This window comes from Triticum urartu, chromosome 2A (assembly GCF_056163025.1).
Source record: "Triticum urartu cultivar PI428250 chromosome 2A, HENAU_Tu73, whole genome shotgun sequence".
NCBI lineage: Eukaryota > Viridiplantae > Streptophyta > Magnoliopsida > Poales > Poaceae > Triticum > Triticum urartu.
Genome location: NC_141874.1, coordinates 46,069,387 through 46,081,894, shown reverse-complemented (window position 1 = coordinate 46,081,894; position 12,508 = coordinate 46,069,387). Strand labels below are relative to the sequence as shown.

The following is a 12,508-nucleotide window of genomic DNA, read 5'->3' as shown; positions in this document are numbered from 1 at the left end:
AGGGGAGTGTCCCCGGTAGAACAGCTCTGCCGGAGCCCTAGATTGGTTCCGCTAAGGTTCTGCCTCGTGGCGGCGGAGTCTCGTCCCGAAAGGTTGCCTATGATTTTTTCCTCGATGAAAGACTTCATATAGCAGAAGATGGCCACCGGAGAGCCAACAGGGGGCCCACGAGGCAGGGGGCGCGCCCTGGGGGTAGGGCGCGCCTCCCACCCTCGTGGGCAGGTGGTGGCCCCCCTGACATATTTCTTCCGCTCAGTATTTTTTATTATTTCCAAAAATAACTTTCGTGGAGTTTCAGGACTTTTGGAGTTGTGCAGAATAGGTCTCTAATATTTGCTCCTTTTCCAGCCCAGAATTCTAGCTGCCGGCATTCTCCCTCCTTATGTAAACCTTGTAAAATAAGAGAGAATAGGCATAAGTATTATGACATAATGTGTAATAACAACCCATAATGCAATAAATATTGATATAAAAGCATGATGCAAAATGGACGTATCAGTGGCTCTCGCTTGTCTTCTTTAGTTCGTCAGGGCCTCTTAGGGTCTGTATCTGGAGATGTCTCCTTACATTGTAATGGTTGCAGACTTGTCAAACAGACTCGGTTACCTTATCCTACTAGTGAGTCTGTATCTCAGCGTCCTTTTGACTTAGTTCATTCTGATGTCTGGGGTCTTGCTCCCTTTGATTCGAAAGGTGGTCATCGCTACTATATTTTGTTTATTGATGATTTCTCTCGCTACACTTGGCTCTACTTCATGAAATCTCGTAGCGAGGTTCTCCCTATATACAAACGTTTTGCTGCCATGGTTCACACCCAGTTTGCCACGCCCATTCGTACTTTTCGTGCTGACTCCGCTGGAGAGTATATCTCTCAGCTGTTGCGTGGTTTTCTCGCGGAACAGGGTACTCTTGCCCAGTTCTCTTGTCCTGGTGCTCATGCTCAGAATGGCGTTGCCGAACGAAAGCATCGTCATTTGCTTGAGACGGCTCGTGCGTTGATGATTGCTGCTTCCCTTCCACCCTATTTTTGGGCTGAGGCTGTTTTCACATCCACCTATCTCATCAACATTCAGCCATCGACTGCTCTGCAGGGTGGTATTCCTATGGAGTGTCTCACTGGTTGCTCTCCTGACTACTCAGCTCTTCGTATGTTTGGATGCGTGTGCTATGTTCTTCTTGCCCCCCGAGAACGCACCAAACTGACTGCTCAGTCGGTTGAGTGTGTTTTCCTTGGCTACAGTGATGAGCACAAGGGCTATCGATGTTGGGGTCCTGTGGGTCGTCGCTTGCGCATCTCGCGTGATGTGAATTTTGACGAGTCTCGTTCTTACTACCCACTATCTTCTTCCTCGAGTTTTTCTGTGGACGAACTTTCTTTCCTTCTCCTTCCCGATACACCCTACTATGTGCCTCATGTGTCACCTCTTCCTCTGGCACCTCTCATTCCTTCTCATTCACCACCGACCCCGTCTTCTCCATCCTCCTCCTCCACCACTCCACCATCATCTCTAGTCCGTCGCCCTCTCTCACCGTTTCCTCTCCACTATACTCGTCAATCTCGTACTGAGGATGTCTCCTCTGACGAGCCTTCCACCTCTAGTGCGCCTCCTCTCACGCCTCCCCCGGTTCACAACCTCCGTGCTCGGCCTCGCCCCCCGCCTGATCGCTACTCCCCTGATTGGTACGGTCTCTCTGTTACTGCTGAGCCCACTTCCTATCAAACTGCCATGACTCAGCCTGAATGGCAGCTTGCGATGGCCGAAGAGCTTGCTGCTCTTGAGCGCTCTGACACATGGGATCTGGTTCCCCTTCCTTCCGGTGTCTGTCCCATCACCTGCAAGTGGGTCTACAAGATTAAGACTCGCTCCGATGGTTCTCTTGAGCGCTACAAAGCTCGTCTTGTGGCCCGTGGTTTTCAGCAGGAGCAGGGGTGTGATTATGATGAGACATTCGCTCCTGTGGCCCACATGACCACGGTCCACACTCTTCTTGTTGTGGCTTCTGTTCTTAGTGGTCTATCTCTCAACTTGATGTTCAGAACGCTTTTCTCAATGGCGAGTTGCATGAGGAGGTTTATATATGCAGCCACCACCGGGGTACTATGCTCCTGATGGTATGGTCTGTAGACTTCGCCGCTCCCTCTATGGTCTCAAACAGGCCCCTCGCGCCTGGTTTGAGCGCTTCGCCTCTGTGGTGGCTGCCGCTGGTTTCTTGCCCAGTGATCATGATCCCGCGTTGTTTGTTCACACGTCTTCTCGTGGTCGGACTCTTCTCCTTCTCTATGTTGATGACATGATCATCACTGGTGACGACTCTGATTACATTGCCTTTGTTAAGGCTCGCCTTCGCGACCAGTTTCTTATGACTGATCTTGGTCCACTTCGCTATTTTCTTGGGATTGAGATCTCCTCCACCTCTGATGGCTTCTACATCTCCCAAGAAAAATATATTCAGGATCTTCTTGCTCGCGCTGCTCTCGGTGATGAGGCACAGTTGTGACTCCCATGGAGCTCAACGTTCAGCTTCGTGCCTCTGATGGTGACCCTCTTCCTAATCCCACTCGCTATCGTCACCTTGTTGGCAGTCTTGTCTATCTTGCTGTTACGCGTCCTGACATCTCCTATCCTGTCCACATTCTGAGTCAGTTCGTTTCAGCCCCCACCTCTGTCCACTATAGTCATCTCCTCCGTGTTCTACGATATCTTCGTGGCACGATCTCTCAGTGCCTTTTCTTTCCCCGCTCCAGCTCTCTTGAGCTCCAGTCCTACTCTGATGCTACCTGGGCTAGTGATCTCTCTGATCGACGCTCGTTGTCTGCTTATTGTGTCTTTCTTGGTGGCTCTCTTATTGCCTGGAAGACAAAGAAACAGACTGCAGTTTCTCGCTCGAGTACAGAGGCTGAGTTGCGAGCCATGGCTACGCTGACGGCTGAGGTGATCTGGTTACGGTGGCTACTTGAGGATTTTGGTCTGTCTGCTACTACCTCAACTCCCTTATTGTCAGACAGTACTGGTGCTATCAGTATTGCACCTGACCCGGTGAAGCATGAGCTCACCAAGCACATCGGTGTGGATGCCCACTTTGTGCGTGCTGCTGTGCAGGATCAGACTCTCGCTCTTCACTATGTGCCCTCTGAGTTACAGTTGGCGGACTTCTTCACGAAGGCACAGACTCGAGCACATCATAGTTTTCTTTCCTCCAAACTCAGTGTTGTCGATCCACCATGAGTTTGAGGGGGGGGGGGGTATTAGATGTGTATAGCCCTTTTTGGTTTACCTCCATTGTATAAGGGGTCTCTTGCCTTTACCATACACATGTATATGTATTGGCCTTTGGCCCTCCTGTGAATGCAGTTATTCATTATCCAACAAAACTGACATCCCCCACAGTGTCAGTAGAAGCGGCAGGGACAAGTAGTACATTGCGTACGCAATTATTGTAAAAGAAGCCCATGAGGAGCTGAAGCAAGGTGATAGTACTCATAGCCTTTGGAGAGGTTATTAAAAGTAAGGGCACATTAGTCATGGTCGAGATAGTCATGCGTGAGGTCAGTGTAGATGTTATTGTCATTGTCAAGGAGCTATGCTTTGCTACTAGCCACATAGTGATGTGCCACAATTCACCATATCTTGTAGCTTGATGTGTAGATGCTCAATAGCCTGACATAATTTGATCTTCTACTTCTTCCTCTTCCTCTTCTTCTCTTTGTCCTTATCCTGTGTGACTGCAATTTATCACAAAGAAAAATGTGTGACTGAAATTTTGTGCATGGAAATTTCAACAACTTGAGAACAAAAGAGATGTTATTTATCAATTCAAATCATTGATCAAAAGCCCTGCCCCAGAGGATCTTACTAATTTACGTGTAGTGGTCCCTGACAGTTAAATCGGGCTTGTTGAAACGAGCAGCTAGGTGTTTCTCAGCAAGTGCTAGTCCAACAGCGTTTGCAAAGCCCTGCCCCAGAGGACCTACATAAATAAATATTGATACATAGCTGCCATAACCACTGAATTTAAAATGAAATTATGATCAAATTAAATCATAACAAAGTATTAAACAATAAGTGATTGTAGTACTTCCGGGATCTATCTAATGGCAGAGCAAAAGGTACAAAACAGACGAAACAATGTGTTTATTGAAGAAAGAACAAATGTAGGGATACTATCAGATGCAGCTGCCCAGCCACCTCTACTTGTGGGAATAGGTGGCCCCCTCCACCGACGCGGTGGTTCCCCCTCTCCTCCTCCGTCTCTGCTCCCTTCCCCGGCTCGGCTCTCTCGGTGTGACGGCCGCCATCATCGTTTGGCCATACAAAGCGTGAAATGATCACGGGAATGCCGGAACATGAGAACGAGTAAAGAGAACAAAAAACTGATAGATCCGTTAAAAAATTAAAAGAACAAATGATGAAGTTTCAAAAATAGTTCCTGTATTTCTATATTCTGCTGCTTCTATTTGTCTTTTAATAACTTCTTACTGATGGTTGTATTTATACTTATAATAAAGAAGATGAACATTTTATTACCGCTCCTTACATTTGTCTTGGTGCAACAATTGTGACCACGCTTTGTTTGAGTAACGTTTGTTGATAGATCTGACCCACCTGCTGTTATGCGATAAATTATTCAGGCTTGTTAACCAAGAAAAGTGGATGCTGCAGCCCCATCAGATCACTGCTGAGTACAATGCCGCAATCCCTGAGGCCGAGCGCGAGAAGCTGAAGGACACCTCCTTTGAGGATCTACTAAGGGGCGCACATGTTTGCACCACCAAAACTCACTGCACTGTCATTCCAGTGATGTTCAGCTCTTGATCTGTTGGTTTCTCATACAAGAGGCAATTTTCATCCCTCCATGGGTTGCTCTCACCATCAGGCTAAGGCCCGGTGTCTGGAGAGTATGTGAGGGTAAATGTGAGCGAGCTTGGTGTTGAGGAGTTAAGTGTCCCTGAGTATTTGCAGCTCAAGGAAGAACTGGCGAATGGAAGGTATCTGTGATTTTGTGAAATTATTAAGCTCCAAGAGTCTAGCTTATACCTTAGTTTTACCATATAACGCTTCTTCCGTTCAAATTGCAGCGCCGATATCAAATTTGTGCTTGAGCTGGACTTTGAGCCATTCAACGCCTCCTTCCCGCGCCCATCGCTGTCGAAGTGCACTGGCAACGGTGTGCAGTTTCTGAACAGGCACTTGTTGTCGGAGCTGTTCCATGACAAGGAGAGCATGTACCCATTGCTTTACTTCCTTCGCGCGCACAAGGGGATGGTAGGTTACACTCTCCAGTGTCTCGCTTTGTAGATTGGATCATTTGGCTTTGTACATCGGATCATTCGACTATATATATCTTTGCTGAAGGTTCTCTAGAAAAACTATATCTTTGTTGTTGAAAACTGACAGGCTTACATCATTTGTTAATGGCATGTCAATCTCTTGGATATATCTAAAAGCAGCATATGAGCATAGTCAGCCTGTAAGAAAATATAGACACGATCTTACTTAATGTGTTCGGGATTTGCCCTGATGATATGTGCATTTGTTAAGTAAAAAATGTTTTAGAACAAATTCTTTAACTAAGTACAAAAGCCTGATGATCCAATCTACAAAGTTTGAACTGAACTGTCAGACCTGCTGTTTAATCACGATGAGCATGTAATATAATATTTTCTTTCTTTCTTCAGACCATTATGTTGAACGACAGAATTCGCAGTCTCAGTACCCTGCGACTCCAAGGTGCACTCAGGAAGGCAGAGACACATCTGTCTGGCCTTCCAGCTGACACCCCATACTCGATATTTATCCTACAAGTTCAGCATCTGAGGCTAGACTATTCCAATTTAGAGAAGTTAACACGATATTTGTATTGGACAGTCAGCAAACATAATTTTGTGAAAATTCATCCCAGAAAGATATGATGGTATAACTTTGCTAAATAAAAGTTATAAGTCATGAATTGCGCTCTCTCTCAGTTATCAACCTGTAGCTTGCGGCTGTGTGAAATCACAATTCAAGTGCTTAGCATCACGTTAATGTTACAGGTATTCAAAAGATATTGCAGGTGGTCAGGAGATATGACATTTTTTTACTTCTACATATGCAATCTGGAAAAAAAACAAAAAAGAAGTTCCAGTTTTTTATTTAACAAGTAGTCTTACAGCCGTAGCCAACAGAGTATAAACTGGAAAAAGATCAAAAGATAAGAAAGCAAAACAAGGACATCACACAACGATCCACTTCTACATACGCATTGTTAAGAAGGTAGCACTAGCACCTCATCTTGGCACATTGTCAAAGATTTTCCAGTTTTTATGTTTCATCCCTGGAATTGGATGACCACCACCAGCAAACAACTATGCTTATTACACTGACACAAAAACATGGGCTAAAACAGTTAGATCTTTGCACCACCCTCCCCTGTAACCTTCAAGTTGAACTAACTCTCCGGTTTCCACCAGCCAGGTGTTAACCGATGAACGAAGTAATGGTGCCTCCGGAAGTCGGTGTAGCTGCGAAGCCTGATGTTGCAGGGTTTCTCAGGGCACTTGAAAGCTTGTCCCAGGGTCAAGCTGTGCTTTTCCCGATAGTGATTATCGATCTGTTCAACCAAAGCTAGAAGTCAGAAAATCAAATTAATATATGCACTAATCAATAGTATGAAGATGCTTACATCATTTATATTCACTCGAGAGCAGTAAAGTCCCTCGAAACAGCATAGGTGACATACGGAATTCTTCTTTGAACACTGTGCAAGTGCTTGGCAGTACTCGACATACAGGTTCACCTCAGACTCTGGCACAAGCTGCTGTTGAACCATCTGTGAAGAACCAACCATTTAAAACATACTAGCAGAATAATCTGAAGGTAAAAGAGGAAGAGGTACTCTAGTTAAAGCTAGAAGTCTTCCACGTATTTGTTATTCGAGATGGGCAGATAATAATCTATTCTTCGAAAATTTGCAAAGACGTTGTTATCCTGATCAGGATTTCTAGTTCCTGTTTTATGTGGCCTTGAATCAGAATTGAATTGTTTGGCCTTATCTCTCAGTTCCACCCTTCACAAGAACCAATCAAATCCCCCTAGCTGCTTTTGCTGAGCTGAATGGCAATATTGGATTGGTTGGGAGTACCCTGATTTATCGGTCACACTGCCAGACTCTAACTGCTAGGGTTAATCATCGTTATAATTAATGTTGGAAAATATTTCAAGTTGTTTATGTTTCATTTGTTTTCAGCAAGGTGTCGTCTAAGACAAGGTGTTGGATACTCGTATGTTGGCAACTCATAACTGAACAGTGTCAGAAAAATTGATGACATGTTAGCTATGATCTGAACAGTGTCACAGAAACTGTATTGATTTTAGTTTCAATGGTAATACTGAACAACATGCACCAGATTTTAGTTTCAATGTTGCGATCAGTATTTCTGTTGAAACTAAAATCAATGTAGTTTTGGTTTAGTGAAACAATTGTATTAGCTCTTTGGTCTTCCTTATTTGGCTGTAATAACACTCTGCTCGTAGAAAGAAACAGTCATTCTACTTTGTTTCAAAGTGTATCATTGGTTGTCACACAAAATGAAATCTCAAAGGGAAGAGTGTTATTGCACTGAACACACCTTGGCAAACGTCAATTCTGCCTGGAGACAGGAACAACTTTTCTGAAGGTTCAAAATTGGTTGTAATTACTAAGGACAGAAACATTGCATCAGAGAAAGTTTAGTTGTTCAGTCCATCGTTTAACTAAATGTTAGCAGGTCCGGCTAGTTCAGACCACCGTTTAACTAACCAAGTCATAAGAACTCAAGTATAAAGAAGGCATATAAGGGACTAAATTTTAAGGAATCAGCGAGAGATGACCTTACATGTATGGGAGGAATAGATGCCGGTGTAGGTGTTGTTCTGTTCTTTCGAAGCCAGTCCTCCCATACAGGTATCCTGCTCGGGTTGGGCGCCTTTTTCTTCTGTGAATACCTAAATGCCTGATGCACTGCAGGCTTTTTCTCTGTCTTCTTCCCCTTTCCGTTGACCGGACTTCCATTGTCAACTTCAGCAACGTCTTCTTCGCTTCCTAAAAGATCTGAGGAAACAGGCAATCAATTGTCAATAAGTTCAATTCATCTAGTTAGCAAGAGCAGTACACTGTTTTAGAGAAGAGGAAAGGAAATTACCTGTTGGATGGCTTCTTGATTTTATATTTGCTTCAATCCTGGCAAGCATCTTACGAAGTTGGTCTTGGACAGTGGCAATCCTATCTTGAGAGCAGTCCCCTTTGGTGCAACCAACAGGCACATCATGTCTGCCCGGGTCGTCAGGGTTATGGACTAGAAGGGCTCTTTGCACAATGCTCATTGCGTACTCATCTTGGTCAAGTGCAGAGTAGAGCTCAGCCAGGAACTTTGCAATGATGATAGAACCTTTGAAAGCAGCCGCTGCTTCATGGACCATCTGGATCAGCTCTCTTAACATTGCCTTAAACTGTGGTCCACCCACTGTTGTAGTGTGCTTCAGCTCCACATAACCTTCTAGCATGCGTGCTCGGGCACAGTAGCCATAAGTTGCAGCCAAGTTCTTTGCCTCCTCTCTTGCAGCATCAACATCACCAGCAACATCCTTACGCAAGATCTCCTCCACTTTAGTAGGCACAAACTGATCACACACAAATCCCATTATCTTGTGTAGCTTATCTGAAGCTTCTGCTCTTGCTTTGGTAATGTTGTCCTTGGGCGACGAGTGGATGAGCTGGTAGCCCTGTTCGAGCCCTTCAAGCCTGTGGCTGGCGTGCTTGGTTCGCCGTTTGTTCCCGTGTTGGGTGCGGGTGCGCCGACGAATATCATACCAGATGTTATGCCTGGCTGGGTCGTCCGGGTCAATCATGGTACTGGCATGGATGAACTCAGATTGGATGTCAGCAATCCGGTCAGTAAACCCATTGGCATGAAGAGACACAACGGACGCAACATCTGTGTCGAAGGGAAGCTTAATCTCAGGAAGGACTTCCTTCTCAAGCTCACCGAGCTTTGCAAGGCACATCAGCTCGTTCCCTCGGAAGACAGGAGTCACGATGCAGCGTGGCGCAAACCGCTTGGCTTCGGTGAAGTAGGCCAGGGCCAGAACTGAATGATCGCGCGACTGGCGCAGCACATCCTCATCATCAGTCTTGGACCCCGTCTCGAACAGATCTGAACTCATCTGGCTATGAAGATCGCCTGCCAAATTGAGCGCCACCGTGGACCGCGGGTGGGCGGCGACGAGCGCCTCGGCGAGTGGCAGCGCCTCGGTCATGCCCCCGTTGCCGCACAGGAGCTTGGCGATCTCTCGGCACTCATTCCTGATGGCGGTCGCCTCGCCCTCTTGGCGGATCTTGGCGCGCTGCTTCCTCGTGGTGCCCTTGGTCGCCGATGGCTCGGCGAGCGCGTCAGCCTTGGTGAGCTGCGCCTCGTCGTGCTCACGCGCCAGCGTCTTCGCGGCGCCCGCTTGGCTGTTGAGGACCATCTGGGTCGCAGACGACGAAGCCTGCGCGTTCTCCATGGTAGGGTGCGCCTCGGCGAGCACCTCGTCGTCCGCGGCGGCGCCGTTTTGACGACGACGACTCCCAGCCGCTCCTGGGTTCCTCGCGGCGACCAGGGCTGCGGACCGCGAGGGCGGCGCGTTCGCGAGCACCTGGCCGCGGGCCAGAGCCTCCCCCGCGTCCTCGTCTCGACGAAGAGCCCGCGCGGCCGCTCCTGGATCGTTGACGCCGACCGCGGTCGCCGACGGTGAGCCCGGCGCGTCCGCGAGCACCTCGCCCCGAGCGGGCGCCTCGTCCGTGTCGTCGCTCGGACGACGCCCGCTGCCTCCCTTGGACGGGGCGGAGCCAGCGTTGCTCATGGCGCTCGGTCGGGAGCGGAGCGGGCAAGAAGCCGCGGCCCGCTTCGGAATGCCGGAGGGGGAGAGGTTGGGCCCGTCGACGCGGAGGCGCGGCGCGGGGAGGGCGTCGGCTTCGGGCGGCGCGGCGCCGGTGGGGAGGGCGGATTCGAGGCGGTGGGGGCGGGGAGAGGCGAATTGGAAGAGGGTTCGGGGCTTTGGGTGGTTGGGTGGTTGGTTTGGTTGCCGCGGCGACGGCGTGGGCGTGGAGGATGGTTTAGCTTGCGAGGCTTGGAGCAGGTGGCGACAAAGCGCTGGCCTGGTTGGAGGGTTCAAGCTTCTCTCCCATCCGCATCCATTTTCTTCTCTTCTTTTCTCCTTTCCCCTTCATTGCTGCTGCACCCATTTGGCCATTTCGAATTTGAAATTCCTTTTCGACCCTGCTAATTTGGAACATGGTTACTCGTTTTTCGTCACCTCCTTGGAATTAAAAGTGTCAGTTCATTCATCACAACCGACATATATTTGGATTGAAGAATGTCACCACTTTTCAAATTTCTACATCAAGTTTGGAGGGAAAAAAAAGGGTGTTATGCTCCCGGTTTGCGAATTTAAGCATATCACGCGATAGGAAACGAGGAAGTTGGAACCATGGTGGCTAAAGTGCAACGAGGAATGGAACACAAGAAATTTCTCAAAACTGAAATGTTTTCCGTATTTTTGGCCATAATGCCACCCAGGACCATACATTTGGCGACACTGCAACATAGATAAGAGTGTCGACAACCGGTCACAAAAATAATGCAATCCAATTGGACCCCTCAAACCGGCCCTATACGTCCGGGCCATCCGCCACCCTCCTATACCCCCCAACTCATATATGGGGCGGATACAAGGAGGCCCGGCCGCGCCCGCCATGTCGGACGGGTGGGGCACATGCGGAAACCCAACGATCCGAGGCGGAGCTCACCAGGCGGAGATGGAGGCCGTCCAGGCACGACGTGCCGCTTGCGTTGCAGCGGCCTTGCCTCCGAACTCTCTAGAGGGGTTGAGGGTGGAGCGGGTGACAAGTATATATTATCTTTCTTTTTTTTAACTATGCACGTGGATGAATTTCATGGTGCATGTAGTTGCAGGATATGTTGCATTGTCTAAGAAAATAGTCCTCATTTCTTGATCCTCATATTAATACTAGTACAGGCAACATGAATTTCATCCACATACATAGTTAAAAACACAAAGATAATAGCAACTGATCTGGTTCTGGAGGCGCAGCATCTTGGGCGGGGCCAACGGCGCTCTCTCTCGCTGCCGCAGAGGCGGTGGGATTCGCATGCCTTTGGTTGTTGTCGCCACGTACGCCGAAAAGCATTTCTAACGGGACTCCGCGGCCAATCACACGCTGCCAGCTATGCTGGGTCCGACCGTAAAATCCTACTGCCTCTAGGTGTGTGTTGACATTCCTTAATTGGTGATGGGCCCCACCCAAGTGCGTAGTAGTACTACATGCAGCGTGCAAAGACGGGATGACGCTTCCTATTCTCTCGTCTCTCTGTCCAAACAAACCCGTTCCATTTGATAATTTATTTAAATCGTTGATATCTTCTGAACTGAAATTCCGTTTTCAGTTTTATTTTTCATATTTGAACTCCTTTCGACAAGATCTTCGAAACAAGACCAATCTTGGATATATATATATATATATATATATATATATATATATATATATATATATATATATATACATTTTGAATCTCAGTTAGGGCACGTTGCTTTAGCCATATTTCAATTAAGTAGAGTATACTATATGTGTGCTAAAACATTTTGGAACGTGTTTCAGTGATTTTGGAACACTGCGTCTCAGTAGTTTTGAGGGGTCGGATTGGGCGGATTGTTTGGACAGAGAGACGAGAGAATAGGAAGAGGGTTCGGGGCTTGGTGGTTGGTTTGGTTGCCGCGGCAACGGCGTGGGCGTGGAGGATGGTTTCGCTTGCGAGGCTTGGAGCAGGTGGCGACAAAGCACTGGGCTGGTTGGAGGATTGAAGCTTCTCTCCCATGTGTTTTCTTTTCTTTTCTTTTCTTTTCTCCTTTCCCCTTCATTGCTGCTACTCTCCTTTTGAATTTTGAATTCCTTTTCCACCCTACTAATTTCGAATGTGGTTGCTCGTTTTTCATCACCTCCACAGATAGTTTCCTTTGGAATTAGAATGTCGGCTCATTCATCATAGTCGACGTATATTTGGATTGAAGAATGTCACCACTTTTCAAGTATCTCCATCCTAATTGGTGGCAAAAGAAAAGATGTTGTGCTCTTGGCTTGCAAAATTAAGCATGGTCACGCTATAAGAAATGCCAAAGTTGAAACCATGGGTGGCTAAAGTGAAACAAGGAAAGGGACAGAACAAAGTTCTCAAAACTAAAATGTTCTCCGCATTTTTTGGCCATGATGTCACCCAGGACGAAACGTTTGGCAACACTGCAACATAGATAAGAGTATCTACAATCGAAGCCCTCAAATCCCCTCTACGTCCGGCCGGGCGGATAGGTGAGTGACTGGTCATGAAAATGCAATCCAATTGAACCCCTTAAACCGTCCCTATACGTCCAGGCTATCCGGCGCCCTTCTATACAGAACCCATACCTAGTGCGGATACAGGGAAGCCCAAACGTGC

The 12,508-nt window shown here is 47.5% G+C and overlaps 1 protein-coding gene and 1 pseudogene across 1 annotated transcript; both read right to left on the bottom strand.

Annotated features, from left to right (window-relative positions):
• Positions 1-1,526: 1,526 nt before the first annotated feature.
• Positions 1,527-2,914, bottom strand: LOC147983521 (uncharacterized; annotated as a pseudogene).
• Positions 2,915-6,429: 3,515 nt separating this feature from the next.
• Positions 6,430-9,521, bottom strand: LOC125540849 (uncharacterized). The gene is made up of 6 exons (XM_087539527.1): positions 9,429-9,521; positions 8,162-9,182; positions 7,856-8,070; positions 7,610-7,651; positions 6,721-6,810; positions 6,430-6,591 (listed from the first exon to the last, which is right to left on the bottom strand). The coding sequence occupies exons 1-6, from the start codon at positions 9,519-9,521 to the stop codon at positions 6,430-6,432; spliced, it is 1,623 nt and encodes a 540-aa protein (XP_087395653.1).
• Positions 9,522-12,508: the final 2,987 nt, after the last annotated feature.